Source organism: Danio rerio, chromosome 25 (assembly GCF_052040795.2).
Source record: "Danio rerio strain M-AB ecotype USA chromosome 25, GRCz13ab, whole genome shotgun sequence".
Lineage (NCBI taxonomy): Eukaryota > Metazoa > Chordata > Actinopteri > Cypriniformes > Danionidae > Danio > Danio rerio.
Genome location: NC_141045.1, coordinates 22,620,252 through 22,640,620, shown reverse-complemented (window position 1 = coordinate 22,640,620; position 20,369 = coordinate 22,620,252). Strand labels below are relative to the sequence as shown.

Here is a 20,369-nt window from a genome sequence, read left to right as displayed (position 1 = left end):
TTATTTAATATAAGCTATAATATATCTTTTAGCACAACTAATTTGCCATGTGATTCTCAACTTCTGAAATGTTTTGTTTTTTACAGAAATTGTTAACATTAAAATTACAAACAGTCTTAGCACCACTCTCTGCATATTACTTTGTTAAGTTGGCTAACTGAATCAAATGAAATACAATCTAATAACACAGTACCCCGAAAATCAAGAGTTTTGACATTTCATGAAGCCTTTTCTTGACTTCCTCCAATAGATAAGACCCATCTGGTCTCTGAAAACTGTCCCTAATGCCCCATAATCCACTGAGCTCAGCAGCATCCTCAAATAAACCGCTAGCAGGTCTGTCATCACTATGCAAATGTACAATCTCATATCTCTTCACAGGAGCCCAAAGAACCCTCAGCAGAAGATCATCAAACGGGTCATCGGGATCGAAGGGGACTTCATTAAGTAAGTTTGTTGAACAATTGTTAAAAATAAACATACAGTTTAAATCTGATAGGCCAAAAGGGTTTTAATGGCAGAGCGTGTTTTCTTGCCACTAAAATGTTGCCTGAACAGTGTTTACACAGACTAACAGGCCTTGATATCACCATGAAAATAAAGCTTGAAAGATTTGATTGAGCTTTTTAAAGATGTCAGTTCTGGCTTGGCCTGCTTTAAATGCTTGTATTGCACAAATGCACTATTTAGTATCTATTAATGATGCTATTAAGTATCATTAAAAATTAAAGGCACAGTGTGTAACCACTAGAGGGTGCATATTTATCAACAAACAATGGCATTTTTTGATTGCGTGTGGCATCATTGAAGTTGTCATCCTCATTACATCCTACGAGATTCAAAATCATTTTTATGAATGAGATAAAGTATTGAAAACTTAGAGTATTATCATGATAGTGTGAATCAGAGTTAATATTATTAATAATTCATTACATTTATATAGAGCTTTTTAAATACTCAAATCGCTTTATAAATTTTTGTGGAGAATCTCCTCATCCACCACCAGGGTGCAGCATACACCTGGATGATGCGACGGCAGCCATATTGTGCCAGACCGAACACCACACATTAGCTGATTGGTAAAAAGGTGACAGAGTGATGAAGCCAATTTCGATATGGGGATGGTTAGGAAGCCATGATGGACAGAGGCAAGTGGGGAAAATTGGCCAGGATGCCGGGGTTAAACCCCTACTCGTTTTCAATTATTTTTACAGACCACGGAGTAAGGGCCTCTGCTTTACTTCTCATCCGAAAGACGAGGCTCACTAAGCTGTATATAGTCCCCATCAATATACTGGGGCGTTAGGACTCGCACAGACTGCAGGTTGAGTGCCTCCTGCTGGGCTCACTAACACCTCTTCTAGCAGTAACCTATATTTCTTGTGTGGTCTCCCATCCAGATACTGACCAGGCGCAGCCTTGCTCAGCTTCAGTGTGTGATCATGTGAGAATTGCAGAGCTGGTTGCTGGTTAAGGCCCCAGTTTATTACAAATGAAATAGAAAAAGAAACTGAAATGACATCATTTTCAACAAAATCCATTCAAAACAAAGTTCTTTTTTAGTTTGTTTTGAAACCCTAACCCTAACCAAAGCAAACTTTTTATGGAGTTTGTATTGGTCTTAAGAACATTTGAAGTACCATTGGTCCGCGACGATTACTCATTTGCTGAGTGCTGGAACTTTGCCTTCTTTGACGTGCTTCATATGCATGCAGTTCAGAGTCAGACACGAGAAAAACCTCCAGCATAACAATACCAAGTTAAAAACATGAATGGTGGAGTGTCGAGTAGCAAAGCTGGTACAGATTATGGTACAGATGTATGATCACTCGCAGACAGACTTGGAAAAAAGATTTCACACACCAGATGAGAAGCGCAACCGCATCATGACATATTTAATGAAGTTCTTAACATTGTTCCATTCAGTGCCATATTGTAATGTCACTTGTCGAATACAAGTAATCAGTAATGGAATTATTTGCCTTAATGTGAATAAGACAATAATATAATTCAGGTGTTTACCTGAGTTGCTTTTTGAATGTTCCTTTCATGATCCCATTTTACATGTTACTTAACATCATCACGTCACCATGCTATCCACATTTCCTCCAGAGTTTTATGTCATTTTGGGTGTTTTATTCTTTATTTATTATTTATCAAAAAAGATATTGGATGCAAGGAGCTGCTGGAAGAGTGTTGTTTTAATGGAATTTAATACTGCACACCGTATCAGAGAAAAAAACCTCTGAACTTCTCGGTAACTTAGATGCACTCGGTAGGTGCAGAGAATAGTGTCAGACAAATGTGTTTGTATAGACTATCCTGTCACAAAATGCTGCAAAAATCATACACAATGTTAATAGTTTGACTAAAGCGTTTACATTCGGAGAGCAGCATTTACAGCGGATCTTCAGTCCATAATATTGTAGTGATATTAACGTACTGTAAACTTAGTAAATAAATCATTTTGACTAAGGTATGTCTTTAAAAACTGAAAGAGAACTGCTGACAATACTAAATATCTTTGCCATCTGAATAAACATAAACAGAGAACATTGATCGCACACTTACCAAATCCGTAGACAGGACAATTAACACAACCTGGAACTGCTTCTTTATTTAAAAGAAGACAAGTAGCAAATCCGGATTTTACCATTTCCAGATTCGAAAAGCTCTAAAAAAAAAAGTTCCTTACAAACATATTTTTGTTGCATAGCAGACCACTGTAATTCACATGTGAGTCCAGCTGCGCTATCATAGCGGACAAATGGAAACAAAACCTTATTTGCAGCACATTTATAAACACAACACTGATAACCCATGTCTCCAAACAATTCTTCTTCTTCCACTTGTTTTTATTACAGTTGGCAAAACAGCGTATTGTCTCTCTGCCGTCTGAATATTGTAAATTAAACATTGTAATTGTCTTTGAAGCTAACCCTAACTGTAATCAGAATTATTAGCCCCCTCTTTAAGCAAGAAAATTTTCACAGGATGTCTGATCATTTTTTTTCTTCTGGAGAAAGTCCTCTTTGTTTTATTTTGGCTAGATTAAAAGGTCAAAATTATTAGCCCCTTTAAGCTATTTTTTTGATAGTCTATAGAACTAGTTAACCTAATTAAGCCTTTAAATGTCACTTTAAGCTGTATAAAAGTGTCCTGAAAAATATCTAGTAAAATATTATTTACTGTCACCATGGAAAAAGATCAAATTAATCAGTTATTAGAAATGAGTTATTAAAACTATTATGATTTAAAATGTGTTGAAAAAATCTCATCTCCATTTATCAGAAATTGAGCGAAAAAATAAACAGGAGGGCTAATTATCAGGGGGGCTAATAATTCTTACTTCAACTGTACATAAGTATTCACAGCCTTTGTGGTGAAGCTCTAAATTGACCTCAGGTACATTCTGTTTCCACTGATCATTCTTGAGATGTTTCAGCAGCTTAATTGGAGTTCACCTGTGGTAAATTCAGTTAATTGGACATGACTTGAAAAGGCAAACACCCGTCTATATAAGGTTCCAGGGTTGAAAGTGCATGTCAAAGCACAAACCAAGCATGAAGACAAAGGAATTTCCTGTAGATCTCCGAAACAGGATTGTCTCAAGGCAAAAGGGTGGGGAAGATTGCAGAAAAGTTTCAGCTGCTCTGAAACTTCCAATGAGCACAGTGGCCTCCATCATCCGTTAGTGGAAGATGTTTGGATCCACCAGGACTCTTCCTAGAGCTGGCCAGCCATCTAATCTGAATGATGGGCGGAAAAGGGCCTTAGTCTGGGAGGTGATCAATAACCCGATGGTCACTCTGTCTGAGCTCCAGCGTACTTCTGTGAGGAGAGGAGAAACTTACAGAAGGACAACCATCTGTGCAGCAATCCACCAATCAGGCCTGTATGGTAGAGTGGCCAGACGGAAGCCACTCCCCACCTGGAATTTGCCAAAAGGCATCTGAAGGACTCTCAGACCATCGGAAACTAAACTCTCTGATCTGATGAGACTAAAATGGAACTCTTTGAAGTGAATGCCAGGCTTTACGTTTGGAAAAAAACCTGGCACCACTCATCACCAGGCTAATACTATCCCTACAGTAAAGCATGGTGCTAGCATCATGCTGTGGGGATGTTTTTCAGCAGCAGGAACTGAAGGACTAGTCAGGATAGAGGGAAAGATGAATGCAGCAATGCACAGAGACATCCTGAATAAAAACCTGCTTCAGAGCGCTCTTGACCTCAGACTGGGGCGAAAGTTTATCTTCTAGCAAGACAATGACCTAAACCACATTGCCAAAATATCAAGGGAGTGGCTTCACGACAACTCTGTGAATATCCTTGAGTGGCCTTGCCAGAGCCCAGATCTAAATCCTGTTGAAAATCTCTGGAGAGATCTGAAAATGGCTGTGCACCCATCCAACCTGAGAGAGCTTGAGAGGTACTGTAAAGAGGAATGAGCGAAAATTCCCAAAGACAGGTGTACCAAGCTTGTGGCATCTTATTCAAAAAGACTTGAGGCTGTAATTGCTGCCAAAGGTGCATCAACAAAGTATTGAGCAAAGCCTGTAAATACTTATGTACATGTGATTTTTCAGGTTTTTTATTTTTAATTTGCAGCAATTTTTCACATTGTCATTATGGGGTATTGTTTGTAGAATTTTGAGGAAATAAATGAATTTAATCCATTATGGAATAATGCTCTAACATTAAAAAATATGGAAAAAGTGAAGTACTGAGAATAATTTCCGGATGCACTGTATTCATACTACATTCATAACCTAATAAAACTAATAGTATCCGTATTTTAACACATTTTCATTGATTCTAAGGAATCTGATAACATACATAAAAACTGACAAATTCAATGAAATCAAAAGGTTCCAAACTATTGATAATAAACTCTGTCGTGATTTATTTTTTGAGTGTAGCATTGTTGCAGTGGTTTGTGTTTTTTTTTACACAAACCTTTCATGTTTCATCCGGTAATTCACAGCCACCAACATTGCATCTCAAGGTGATCCTGATGGATTCGCTCGAGGAAATCCCAGGTTTGATGACTGAAGAGTTTCATTTCATTACAATTCATAAGGAGATGAAGTTAATTTGGTTCTGTGATGGCTGAGGTAGAAAAGCGATTAAAAATCCTAAAATTTCCTGGCTCCATAACGCTCGCAGCACTGCCTGCAATGGATATGAGCTATTGCTTTGTCAGAAAGTCATCTTAAATATAAAACAAAGACCGCAGCAGCTGTGAGAACATTAATTATTGATCTGAGATTTAGAGAGCGGGCCAAGAGCCAAATGCAGGATTGCTGGATGCATGTAGCTGGTCAACTGTAGCATAAACAACCCAAAACTGGGAAATAGTCTGGTGTTTTCCTGCATTAAGAGCAATCGGAATTCATTACTGTGTTAACGCATCGTTTGTTTTTCTTTTATCAGAACGCTGGGATATAAAAACCGTTATGTAAGAGTTCCAGATGGACATCTGTGGATCGAGGGGGACCATCATGGACACAGTTTCGACAGCAACGCATTTGGGCCGGTAATGAATTAATTAAGTGCTTGCTAAGAGGAAATCTCATAGACATAAAATGAAGGATGGAGAAAGGTAAAGGCACAAGATGTAAGATTTGTTTTGATTAAAGTACACAAAAACCACTAGAACAGCATTATATATTTTGCTTACTTTTTTAGTTGCATTATCCAAAATGTTTCAAAGTATGGTCAAATCCAGAAAATAAGCCATTTAATTAGTGGCATTATTATTAAAATTACATAAAGAATACTGAAGAATTACACACTGTGCCTAGGGTGCAGTCATATGTACTGCAGCTCTGTACAATGTATTCATTTTAGGAAAAAAATGATATTTTAAAATGCAAATTTTAATTTCACAGTAATCGAAGTATCATGTGCCATGCAAACAGTGTTAATTTGCCTGAAATTAATTAATGTTGAACAGTGTTTGCTTCGTACAATATAAGGATTAACTCAACTAAAGGATAAAAATGTAATTACAAAACTGAAAAACATTAAGAAGACTATCGGCTCTATTTTAACGATCTAGGCGCAAAGTCTGAAGCTTATGGTGCAAAAACATTAGGGCATGTCCGAATCCACTTTTGCTCTTTTAAGGATTAAAAAAAAAGTGCTTTACTTCCTGGTGCATGGTCTAACAGGGTTGGCTTATTCTCGTAATAAGTTATGGCATAACGTGCATTAAACCAATCAGAGTCTCAGAATATCTTTTATGAATCTCATAAAAATTATGATGTCATAATTATAAAACAATTATGAATAATTTAATTAATAAACAATATTATGCTGTTGCCAAGGCAACATTTCTGATTTTTTGTTTTAAGTAGAAGTAATAAAGTAACTAAAAGCTAGTGCTGTGCAAAGATTGTATATAATCCAAAATAAAAGTTTGTTTTGACATAGTGGGCTCTATTTTAATAATCTAGGCGCAAAGTCCAAAGCGCAGGGCGCAAAAGCATTAAGGGCATGTCCGAATCCACTTTTGCTATTTTAAGGATGGAAAAATATGCTGTAACAGGGTTGTGCTTATTCTCTTAATGAGTTATGGGTGGGTTTTGAGAATAACATACATTAAGATTTGTTTCAAATCAATTTCTAAATTCAGTTCTAATTTCCAGCAAATGCATTAATAAACAATAATAATGAAGTGTGGTCAAAAAACTGAGTTATTTCCAAACACATGTCCTATTCTTATGTCCCATATGATGATGAATATGTCTCCAAAACCTGACAGGTGGACAAATCTAAACTTGATTTTGTTGAAACAAATATAAATATGCATATAATTGTGCTAAAATGCTTTGCGCTGGACTTAAGAACTTTCAGTTCCTCAAAATAGCAACACACCAACAATGCGCCTTAACACACTTCCTTTCTAGATCAGCACACTGAATGCTGAAACACAAAGTGGCTAAAAACGTGAAAATTAAGGTTGCGCTGGTCTGAAAATAGCAACAAATCATGCCATACACATCTTGCCTAATTGCGCAGGGAATATAATAATATTTTAAATATCTCAAGGCTTAAAACAAATAAAATATTCTATTCTATTCACCTTATTTTCTTTTCTCCTTCACTTCCATTCCTTTTTTGACGTTAAAAACTGCTCATTACGCTGCTTGATGTTGCAATTTGATATTTTCTTATTATATTATTCTACTTGGTCTGTATAGTCATGTAAGCATTTGTTTGTAGAGCAAGTATTTTGACCATTTTCTGCCGTTTATTATTTCTAGTCATTTGTCCCATAGGCAACTGAATCGGAAGTTCTAAGACAATCGCGAAAACAGGCGCATTTCCGAATTTTAGAATAAGGTCAATATGTGTCACATTCCCGGCTCGTTTCTGCTGCTCCAATCACCATTCTCCCTCACCATCTCGCTCCTGCTGCTTCAATCACCATTTTCCCTCTCCAGCCACCTCCCACCACACCCGTGCACAATCACCAGAATTCTAATTACACACACCTGCAACAGCAATCACAGTCACTATAAAGACTCACCTTTTCCAGTCGGCTGGAATCAAAGTCAGATGGTTCACCTCACCTTATTTCCTGCTCGCCTTCTTCAATGGATGTTTCCCTTTTCCCATAGATGTTTCTCCTATCCTGTAGATGCACATGCAGTGATTACGGGAAGTGACTATAATACTCTGGTGGTTGAATGAAGATCCTTGTTTACCTTATGTACTGCTTACAAGACTGCTCTCATTCCACGAATATCACTTACCTGCTTCTCCTGTTGAACTATCCACATTGTTTTGAAATAATTGACGAAAAGAGATAACCATCCTTGTCTTCAATGTGTGTTAATTTTTTTAACAACAGTATATTAAAGATGTACAAATTTTTTTTTTTCTCAGTCAAAATAATTCTCAAACCGTGCCATTATTCCTTTAAAGTAGATTTCTATTATTTATTTATTTTGTAATAATAAAAATATAGTAATAGTATTGTAATTTAATATAATTAATATTATTGTTGTTTTCCGTTGTTATTATTATTATAATACAATGATAATAATGATAATATAGTAGTTTTGTAGTGACAATCGTTTTTATTATTGTTATTATTTTTTTTTTATTGTTTCATTCATTTTCTTTTTCTGCTTATTCACGGGTCGTCACAGCAGAATGAACCGCCAACTTATTCAACATGTGTTTTGCGCAGCAAATGCCCTTTCAGCTGCAACCCAACACTGGGAAACATGCATACACTGTTGTATTTACAGACATATACAACGGCCAATTTAGCTTATTCAATTCACCTATAGCACATGTCTTTGGACTATGGGGAAACTGGAGCACCCAGAGGAAAGCCACATGAACATTGGGAGAACATGCAAACTCCACATAAAAATGCCAACTGAACCAGTGACGTTGCTGTAAGGCGATTGTGCTACCCACTGCACCACCTCTAAACACTCTATTTTAATTTTATTATTATTATTATTATTATTATGAGTAGTAGTAGTAGTAGTAGTATTGCTTTCAGAAGTACATTTTACAGTATTTATAAGAAACTGTATGTGCTAAAGTATCCAGCCTCTCATGTTCTCCTAAACATCAATATATTTTAGACACATTTGTCTGTGCCTGATCCACAGGTGATCAGTGCGAGTGGCTTTCAAGCTTCCATCTCAAAAGATCTTTTGCGGACATTCCCACCGTAGGCAGATTCAGCCACAAATAGGGACGCGATTATAAAAAATTCAACAATCAGACAAAAGATTGCCTCTTTCTCGGGACTCTGTTAACAGCCTTGATCTGCCGCTCTGTAATGTACAGAGATTGAGATATTATTGGTTCTTTGAAGACGCTTCTCCTCAGATACATTATTAAACAGAGCAGCCAGTCATGTTATAGTCATTCCCAATACGTCAAACTCTGTCGCTCCCATTAGTCCTTGAAAAGTTTTTTTAAATGTTGGTTTGGGTGTTCAGAAAAACAAACTGTCCCGTTTGTTTAGTCACTGAACGTTTGTCCTTCTTGTCAGAAAGCAAATGAATCGGATTCTTGTTAAATCTCAAACTTTCTAGGTTTGTTTTTTTATCCATTACTCAAAATATTTTAGGTTTTTTTTTTAGAGACCAGGAGGGAGTGTGTTTGGAGAAAACCCATCGGGTCATAAATCAATAAGCAAATATTCTTGTTACATGTTTCAGGCAATTGCTTTCACTTTTGTCAGGACAGACTGCGCTGTTACCTTGACTTGATGTATTATGCAGCAAAATGTTTGTTTGTGTGCATTTATGTGTGTGACTTTCCACTAAACGCCTTTTCAAGGCAATATTTAAAGGGATAGTTCACCCAAAAATGAACATTCTGTCATTTACTCACCCTTACAAACCCGTTTAAGTTATGTTGTTGTTGTTGTTCTGCTTAACGCAATCATATTCAACAGAACTAACAAACAATAAATAATACTACACTAACTGGTTTGGAGCAAGTCAAGCGTGAGTAAATAAAAGAATTCTATGATGTTGTTTCAAAATGCAAATTAGGCATTATTTAATTAAAAGCATACACTACATGACAAAAATATTGATGTCTATTCAAGTTTTAGGAACTACAAATAATAACTTGACTTTTAGTTGATCATTTGGGCATCAGAAGTGGCTTATATGAAAGGCAAAGGCCTCTAGATCACTTAACAGTATAGAACATAAAGTCATTGTGCAGTGGAAAAAAGAATTGAAATTGTGTATGATACCTATGAGTTTGAACCACTGCATCCATACATCTCTGCAATGACTCAAACAACTTATTAATAAAGTCATCTGGAATGGCAAAGAAAGTGTTCTTGCAGGACTCACATAGTTCATCAAGATTCTTTGGATTCATCTTCAATGCCGCCTCCTTCATCTCACCCCAGAGATGCTCAATAATGTTCATGTTTGGTGACTGGCCTGGCAAATCCTGGAGCACCTTGACTTTCTTTGCTGTCAGGAACTTTGATGTGGAGGCTAAAGTGTGAAAAGGAGCGCTGTCCTGCTGAAGAATTTGCCCTCTCCTGTGGTTTGTATTGTAATGGACAGCACAAATGTCTTGATATCTCAGGCTGTTTATGTTGCTGAATGTATGAAGTCAACTAGAAGTCAAGTTATTATAAGTTGCTCTTACAACTGGGATTGACGACAAGACTTTTGTCAGGTAGTGTGCATTTCCTCTCAAAAATCTATTTATTTATTTATTTGTCACATTATAATCAAAAAAACATTTAAAGAGAGGATTTTAGGAGTGTCATTTTATTCCACAGTTGACAAAATACTCTCAACTACTAAAACGAATAAAATAAAATGTTTAAATCAGATTATGTATGAATATACTACTCTGTAAAAAAAAATAATGTATTTAATAGATTAAGGGCCCTATCATACACCCGGCACAATTTGTTGCTATTTACAGACCAGCATAACCCTAATTTTTCTGTTTTGCATCACGTTTAAATAGCAAATCCATTTGTGCCTCTTTGTGGACTCATGGGCATCCTGGTCTAGAATGGAGGTGTGTTAGGGCATATTGTTGGCACGTTGCTATTTTGAGGAACTGAAATAGACTGCGCAATTGAAAACTAAAAGCAGGTGTTAAGTCCGGCACAGAGCACATTAAACGCATATATACTTAATACACACAGGATGTGCAGCAATACGCAAATATACGTACATATGAAAAAAAAAATTAAAATATTAGAAAAATTATTGTTTTCTACATAAATAAAAACCACTGCCTCCATGCATTCTTCATGTGCTGGGGCTTTTTCATGACAATTTGTTGTTATTGTTATTGTTATTGTTATTATTGTTAATGTTATTATTATAAGCAGTATTATTTATTATATGCATATTTATATTTGTTTTAATAAAAACAAGCTTAGATTTGTCCACCTGTCAAGTTTTGCAGACGTATGCATATGGGGCATAACAATAGGATGTGTGTTTGGTTTTCTTGACCACACTTCATTATTATTGTTCATTTATTCATTTGCTAGAAATTAGAACTGAATTTACAAATAGTTTTTAAACTAATGTTTGCCTGTAACAAACAAAATTAAATATGTAGGCTAATGATGTCTTCAGTGGAGTGTGGAGAACACAGTTTCCTTATCCACAGAAGTGAAGGAGTAAAGAGTAAAAGTGAAAGATCAAGTAAAGAGGCCGAATGGAGGAGGTTCAGTCTTTATCCTCGTGCTACAGATGGTCTGTTTAACTGTTTTCTTACTAGTGTAATGTTCAGGTTTTCCACGTACAAAGTCCGCCATGTAAATAGCAAATGCACCATGCCCCGACTCAACTTACTCTTAAAGGGAATGGGAGATGAGACTCTGATTGTACCCATAACCCATACCCATAACTCATTGGGCTCTATTTTGACAATCCATGCCCAAAGTCGAAAGCGCAGGGCGCAGAAGCATTAAGGGCTTGTCCGAATCCACTTTTGCTATTTTAAGGATGGAAAAATCTGCTTTGCGCCGTGGTGCATGGTCTAACAGGGCAGACCTTATTCTCTTAATGAGTTATAGGTGTGTTTTGATATTAAACCAATCAGAGTTTCATCTCCCATTCCCTTTAAGAGTCAGTTGCGTTGCGCCATGGCGCATTCGCTATTTACATGACGGATTTTGTAAGTGGAAAAACTGAACGCTTCACTAGTAAGAACACTGTTAAACAGAGCATCTACATTGCGAGAATGAGAGATGAGCCTCCTTTTACTTTCTTGTGGATAGGAAAACGTGTTGTATGCACAGACATCCATTAGCCCATACATAATTAATATCGTTTGTTAAGCGGAAAGATTTGTTTCAAAACTATTTCTAAATTCAGTTCTAATAAATGAACAATAATAATGAAGTGTGGTCAAAGAAACTGAGTTATATCCAAACATACATGCTGTGCCCCATATGGTCTAAAACCTGACAGGTGGACAAATCTAAGCTTATAAAGTAATAAAACAAATATAAATATGCATATAATAAATAATACTGCTAATAATAATAACATTATACAAACCAAGTTGTCTTGAATAGACAAAAAAAGCCCCCTGAAGATGAAGAAGGCCTGAAAGTTTGGTTTTTATATTTATGTAGGCTAGAAAATAATAATTTTTGTAATATTTTAATCCTTTAATTCTTTTTCATATGCAAAGATATTTGCGTATGTGCTGTATATCCTGTGTGTATTAAGCAGTGTGTAAGTGAGGCACACAACTAACGCGCTCTGCGCTGGACTAAAGACCTGCTTTGATCTGGTCTATTATTGTTCCTCAAAATAGCAACGAGCCAGCAATGCGCCTCAACACGCCTCCTTTTTTAGACCAGAACACCTATGGGCGCACATATGAGCGCAAATGCATTTGCTATTTAAACAGCGTGGTGCAAAATGTCAAAACGACTCTTGCGCCAAGCTGAAACTAGCAAACAACTGCATCGTGCCTTGCACTGCATTGTGCCGGCGGTATGATAGGGCCCATTAGGAGAATAAGCACAACCATGCACCAGGTCGCAGAGCATATTTTTCCGTCCTTAAAATATGTGTATTGTGATCTGGACACTTAAATTAAAAAAAGTTGACAAAAGAAGCTCTTAAAAGTGTATTTTGGATGTTTTCTTTACATTTAAATGGAAACAAAAAATACTATGAAGGCATGAAATATTCCTCAAATGCTGTGCTTTTGCCTGCAGTGTCTTGCTTTAAATGTTTAGAAGACTTTAGACCGATATTTAATTCTGCAAAATCTTTCTATTTTTGTTTTGGAAGCATTGAAAAGACTTCAGCCTTTTCACAAAGCTCTGATTGAAAGTCAGGTCACAAAGCCTGACTGTCTGAGACTGTGGGTTTATTTTGCTCACAAAACACTGCAAAATGTCACACTCATTCGACTCAGACGTCCAATTTGTGGACTTAAAGGGACAGTTCAGACAACAAAGTGAAGATTCGATCATTATTTACTCACCATTGTGTAAGACTTTATTATTAGTACAGGCCTGAGTTCATGAAATACCTTCTATTGTGTTGCACTGAAATGAGAAAGTCCTACAAATTACGTTCTTAAGTGTTACATACTGGGAAATTATTTAAAAGATAAAAATAGTAAATTATTAAAAAACACCAAATTTAATTAAGGCAAATACAAAACACAGCAAAATGAACTCTGTGAGCATTCAGTTTTTCCTCTCACAAAGTCCATCATATAAATAGCTAATGTGCCATGGCACAACACAACTGACTCTTAAAGGAAATGTGAGATGAGTGAGATTGGTTTAATGCACGTTATTCTCAAAACACACCTATAACTCATTAAGAGAATAAGCACAACCCTGTTAGACTATGCACCGGAGCGCAGATCGTATTTTTCCATCACTAAAATAGCAAAAGTGGTTTCAGACATGCCCTTAATGCTTTTGCGCCCTGCACTTTAGACTTTGCTTCTAAATCGTTAAAATAGAGCCCACTATGTCAAAACAAACTTTTATTTTGGATTATATACAATCTTTGCACAGCACTAGCTTTTAGTTACTTTATTATTTCTACTTAAAACAAAAAATTTGAAATGTTGCCTTGGAAACAGCCTAATGATGTTAATTAATTTAATTATTCATAATTGTTTTATAATTATGAAATGATATTTTTCATAAAAATAATGATGAAAATTTTATGTATATATATATATAATGATTATACTAAAAATTACGACAAAAATTATAATTATGTGATGAAAATTATGAATTAATTAAAAAGTGTGATATAAGTCACTGTTGAAAAATGAGAAGGGCATTACTGTGGTGCAGTGGGTAGCACGATCACAACACAGCAAAAATGTCACTGGTTCTCATTGAGGCCATCTTCCAGCATAAACCACGGCGAATGAATTTCTGCACAAGACTTTTGGCCAGCGGAGAAATTAAAATGGTCGTGCCCAACTGAGTCTGGTTCTCTCAAGGTTTTTTTTCTTCACTCCCATCGGGTGAAGTTTTTTTTCCCTCTCCTCTGTCGCCACTGCCTCGCATGGTTCAGGATTGGTAGAGCTACGCATCGATGAATTTGCTCTTCAGTGTTTGAACTCTCAGTAATGATTAAATCACACTGAACAGAGCTAAACTGAACTGAACTGAACTTAAACACTAAAACCTGAACCACACTGTTCCAGTTACTATGACCATTTATGTGAAGCTGCTTTGACACAATCTACATTGTAAAAGCGCTATACAAATAAAGCTGAATTGAATTGAATTGAATTGAATTGAATTGAATTGAATTGAATTGAATTGGTTCGAGTCTTGGCTGGGTCAGTTAGCATCTTTGTGTTATGTTCTCCCTATGTTGGCGTGGGTTTCCTCCGGGTTCTCCGGTTTCCCCCACAGTCCAAAGATATGCGGTACATGTTAATTGCATATGCTAAATTGGCCATAGTGTATGACTGTGAATGCAGTGTTGGGTTGCGGCAGGAACGGCATCCGCTGCGTAAAACGTGCTGGATAAGTTGGCGGTTCATTCCGCTGTGGCAACCCCTGATTAATGAAGGGACTAAGCCAACAAGAAAATGAATGAATGAATGAATGAATGAATGAATGAATGAATGAATGAATGAATGAATGAACGAATGAACGAACAAATAAATGAACAAACGAATTAATGAAAAATTTATGAAATTATGACTTAAGTGTTGAAATTGTCAGATAAAGTTAAATGATTAAATCAAAAGTTAAAAATAAACATAGATATAGATAAAGCAATCTAAATTATCACTTCATTTGTCAGAATTGTGACTTAAAACAAGTGAAAATGATGATTGATTCACAATTGATTCACATTTTTGATACAATTTATTAAAAGTTCAAATAAAAAAGAACTAATATAAATAATCCCTTTCTGCCGTTTTATCTCATAATTTAACTTTGAATGTCAAAGTTTTGTTGACTTTGTATGTCCTATTTTCAGCTTTTAAATGTAAAATTCTGGCTTCTAAGGGGTGAATTTAGTAGCCAGGTTGGCGATACAAAAATTTTAAGCTGAAATATTAAAAAAGCAAAAAAAAAAAAAAAAATGAACAACTAATAAAACAACACAATTTCAAAAATATTCCAATTGAATTCTAAAGTAAGTGCTTCTAAACTAGTATTGTCTTTTCCTACTGTGTTTCCTACTGTGTACACTACAGTATATCCTTCCCTTCAAGTGAGTACACACTCCAAATCAAAGTTTTTGGGAATCTCTCTTGTGTCTTTTTGGTTGTAAAACTCAACGAAGTGCCATTCTCTGTATCACTTTGTATTCAGTTCGCAACAAACAGCATGTAATTCTTGTTCCAGTAGGTCTTTGTTAAACGGCAGTCTATCAAAAGCTACTTTCTCCTTTAGAAATGGGCCGTTTTGTCTGATTTTATAGCTCTTCATGGTAGTTTATGAGCAGCAGCTTGATGATTGTGCTCTCCGCAGGTTTCTCTGGGTCTTGTTCACGGTCGGGCGTCTCACATCATCTGGCCACCCAGTCGGTGGCAGCGAATCGAGCCGTCTGTCCCTCCAGACAGAAGACCACTGTTGAACTGGGATAGAGCAGCAGAGGACAAGTATGACGATGACTAAAATGAAGGACAATCGCTGTTGTGCAATCCACTTGTACAGTAAAATGGTCTTGTGGAAAACATTAATGGTCATATCACAAGCCAAGATCATTTTCCAGTTTTTTTAGCCTCACTTCAAGTGAATTTTGTCTGTTTATATTCTTGAATTTTTTGCAGGTCTTTGACACAAAGATGAAAACAGAATCTATTATGCTCTTTTAGTTTTAGTAATAAAACAGATTGTTGTAGAATCCTTTGCCATTTATTTCTTTTTTTTTTGTCAAAGGTTTTTTAAGTTATTACAAAATTCTCTCGCATACTTAATTCTGACTGGTCAATCACATCATTCCAGGTATCTTATATTCCCCAATAACAAGCAGTAAAACTAATAACAAGGCATATCTGGACAGTTTGAATTAGAAACATTGACTGTATTACCCAAAACCAGAGCTAATCTAACAAACTTGCTTAACAGTGAACTCATTTGAATTTCAATGTTTCTATTCCCAAAGATGTTAGGTAAACTTTTAGTATACTTTTCTTTGAATGAATATGAGGGTTTTATAATACTGTTGAGTTTAAATACACCAAAATATACTGGTATATGTGATTAAATATATTAATCTTAACTAATGGAATCTTATTGTATTATATAACCTTATATATAGACATAAAAACAGAGAACAAGCTGCAGTATTATACATTCCCCTACTAAGTCCTGTTTAAAGCTTATTGAGCATTTTGAAGCACAGTAGAAAAAAAACTAAATAAGATATCTGAAAAAAGCTCTGATCAGAATTAGAGAACATGTTCAGATTCCTGTTATTGGTGTTAGTCTGTTACCTGGTTGATATGTCAATAATTCTTAGAAAAATCCTATTTAACTGTCTATTAAACTTTCCAGTTTTTACTGACTTTGCAAGATGGAGAGTCATTCTGAAATGACTGAAATGCTCTGAAGCTTTTCAAATGAACACCAAAGAGACGATTCTCGAGAGAAGTTGGTCATTCCAAATTTATAGAACATTGCACCTTTACTTTGTCACAATCTCATTCAAGTCCGACAAAAAGGTTGATCATCCACAAAAGACAAATGCGCAGAGGAACAGGATAATGTGGAGAATCTCAATGGAAATCAGTTGAACACTGCAGCGAAAAGACATTAGGGTCTGTATCTTGACATACAATGTCTCAGCGTCAAAGAGAATTTGGATTGGAAGCCTCAGCAGAGACCAAAACTTTATCAGTAGAAAGAATCAAAAGGCTCGACTAACCATTGCTGTGGAATGTTAACAGAAAAGTAATCCAAAGTTCACTTCAGTAATGAAGTTTGTTTTATTTATGCGGTTCTGATGTGTGCAGAAGTCAGTAAAGCTGGAGTAAAGGGTCATAGTTTGGTGGGGTTTTCTGCAGTAAATGTTTATCAGAAGCTCCTTGAACAACATGCATTTCCTTCCTGTGTTCATCACTTAATCAGCCAGTATGTTTTTTTTACAGGACAGAAAAAAAACATCACACAGCAAAACAGGTAAAGTGGTTGCTTGAAGCTGAAAACACTGAAATAATGAAGTGGCTGACCAGAGCCCTGATCTTAACCTTACTGAAAATCCCTTAAAAACACACACACACACAACAGTCAGAGAAGAAGAGCAGATCAAGATCCCAGCAGAGCAGAGTAATTGACTAGTGGTGTCTGTGAGACACTAGTGAACAGTAAAAGACTAGTAAGAGACAAGTGATTTCCTACTGTATGTTAGATTACATACAATCACCGGCCACTTTATTAGGTACACCTTACAAGTACTGGGTTAGACCCACTTTTGCCTTCAGAACTGCTTTAATCCTTTATTGCATAGATTCAACTGGTACTGAAAATATTCCCCAGAGATATTGGTCCATATTGACATGATAGTATTGTAAGAATGGGTTTTAACCAAAGTGGTTCGAACTGTAGTTCTGTCGAGCAACTAAAAAGTTATCAGAATAACGGTAAAAAACTGTACATTTCTAGTCAAACCATTCTTCTACAATCTGATACCAAAAACGAAATAATGGCAGTATTAATAGCTATAAATGTGGGAGAGCGTTGATATTATGTGATTGTATTGTATTGCAATATGGAACAATTAAATGTTGATGTTAAATCAAAAGTAATTCACAAATACTTGAAAATGAGATGATTTAATGACAATAGTTCTCTATGGCTACAACTGAATTAATTACAAAATGCTGTATAGTATGATAAAATAAGAAATGATAAAACATATAATATAAATTGTACCTTGCTTAAATGTAAAATTAAAGTTACCAGAGGTAGATGGAGAGACACAGGGGGAGGGAGAGAGAGACAAAGAGAGCAGGCCCAGAAGTTAGCCTGATTGCAGTAGAGTCAGAGAAGATAGACTCCAGAGGAGGAGAGGAGCAGAGCAGTAAAAAGACGAGGGCAGGACAAGACAGACAGGGCCCAAGTTTACCACCTATTTTGTATCTTTCTTGACCATGTGACTAAAGCCCAAATACTGAGACATTCAAACTGAACAATCAACATGTGACTACATCATAAAACCCCCAAAGTTTACGTATTAGGCCCTGATCTTATCAGTATCTGCCTTTGGAGTCAGTATGGACCTTCTTGAGTCAAAAATACATGTTTTGTCATATAAACAAATGCATATGATAATTTAGCCTCTTACAGCATCACACTGTTGCTGCAGATTTGTCGGCTGCAGATCTATGATGTGAATCTTCCATTCCACCACATCCCAAAGGTGCTCAATTGGATTGATATTTGTTGAGTGTGGAAGCCATTTGAGTACAGTGAACTCATTGTCATGTTCAAGAAACTAGTTTGAGATGATTCGCACTTTATGGCATGGCAAATAATCTTACTGGAAGTAACCATCAGAAGATGGGTACACTGTGGTCATAAAAGGATGGACATGGTCAGCAACAAAACTCTGGTATGCTGTGGTTGTTGGTACTAATGGGCCCAAAGTGTGCCAAGACAATATCCTCCTCACCATTACACCACCACTTCCAGCCTACACCGTTGATAAAAGACAAGATGGAGCCATGCTTTCATGTTGTTGGATTCAAATTACCACCAAAATGTCAGAGCAGAAATTAAGACACATTAGACATTAGCAACGTTTTTACAATCTTCTATTGTCTAATTTTGGTGAGCCTGTGCAAATTGTAGCCTCATTTTTCTGTTCTTAGCTGACAGGAGTGACCTTCTGCTGCTGTAGCCCATCCGCCTCAAGGTTGGACGTGTTATGCGACCTTGGTTGTAACAAGTGGTTATTTGAGTTGCTGTTGACTTTCTATCAACTCGAACCAGTCTGGCCATTCTCCTGTGACCTCTGGCATCAACAAGGCATTTGCACCCACAGAACTGCCGCTCACTGGATATTTTCTCTTTTTCTGACCATGAGATGGTTGTGCGTGAAAATTCCAAGTAAACCTTTCCTCCCTATTCTGATGCTTGGTTTGAACTTCAGCAGATCATTTTGACCATGCCTACATGCCTAAATGCATTGAGTTGCTGCCATGTGATTGGGTGATTAGAAATTTGCGTTAACGAGCAGTTGGACAGGTGTGCCTAATAAAGTGGCCGGTGAGTGTATTTGAGTATGAGGTTACATAGATGCATTACTATTTAAATTACAGGTTGATTTTCAATAGATGTATTTATGGAAAAGGGCTTTTGAGTAACCTTAAACTCTAACTTGCACATAAATGAACTCTCATTGAGTTTTTTTATGCAGCAGCTATTTGCAACTTAAATTTTCGGACAACGCTTTCATTCAAAGTCAAGTAAAACCTCCGTGTTCTGCTTAATGCCATGTCTGGCATATCCACCTGTTCTGTGCTGCAGAAGAGGCATTTTCATATGCACAAATCCAATGTAAAAGCACAAATAGCTGCAATTTCATATCGACCCCATGCTGCCTATAAGATGGATCTGTCCTTAAATGCTATAGCTATGAATTTTCCGATTCCTCTAAGACAGCCTTCCTCGAGGAGGTCGAACATCATGCAAGACTAAACTCGATAAGATTTAATGCGAGTGGCCACAGGTCAATACGGATATTCGCACAAGGCTGTGATGAGTTCAATGCCTGTCAAATATAAATCAACACAGACAGCCCTAGGGCTAAAGTACGCCAGGGAATAGGCACAAATCTTAGGGTACTGCAGGAAGCGAAGATAATGGAGCCGCAGCCAAGCGGGGCTTGAAGATCCTTGATTTGAAACGCTGCGTGCGCGAATAGGACAGAAACGTGTTTTTCACGTCTGACGTTCTTCCCATTGCAAGTAAATAAGATGTCTTGCATTAGTGATGAAGCATGATTTCAATATCAAGCTTTTAATCTTCTCTAGAAGGACACGGGGAGCGAGCATGTCATAGCAGCCTATTTCGGTTCCCACAAAGCTCCTCAGAGGGGAAGCAATTTCTCATTGAACATGACAACCGCATTACATACCCACAAGAGGAAATTGAAGCCCTAAATTGAATTTACCTTTCAGAGTCAAAGCGATGTGTGCTTTCAGATGTTGATGTAAATGCAAGCTGAATTGTGTATCTTTCACACGAACAGGCTTATACTGAATACTTGCATGTAGATCACATCACAGGACATTTCACTCCTGAAATACTTCAGTTAAAGATGTAATAGATTATTGTTTTGGGATTTTTTTTAACACTTTATTTTGATGGTCCATTTGAGTATTAGTTGGCTGTATGCTTAATATCTGTTAATACTGTTCCTTCAACA

General features: G+C 36.5%; 1 protein-coding gene across 5 annotated transcripts in view; it reads left to right on the top strand.

Annotated features, from left to right (window-relative positions):
- Positions 1-15,842, top strand: part of immp2l (inner mitochondrial membrane peptidase subunit 2) — a 209,514-nt gene extending 193,672 nt beyond the window's left edge. For 2 of the 5 annotated variants that reach the window (XM_087310684.1, XM_087310683.1), the window contains exons 4-6: positions 382-447; positions 5,437-5,539; positions 15,467-15,842. In XM_087310684.1, coding sequence (XP_087166810.1) covers positions 382-447; positions 5,437-5,539; positions 15,467-15,613 — 316 coding nt within the window. In that variant the 3' untranslated portion in view covers positions 15,614-15,842. 5 annotated transcript variants of the gene reach the window in all.
- The last annotated feature ends 4,527 nt before the right edge of the window (positions 15,843-20,369 follow it).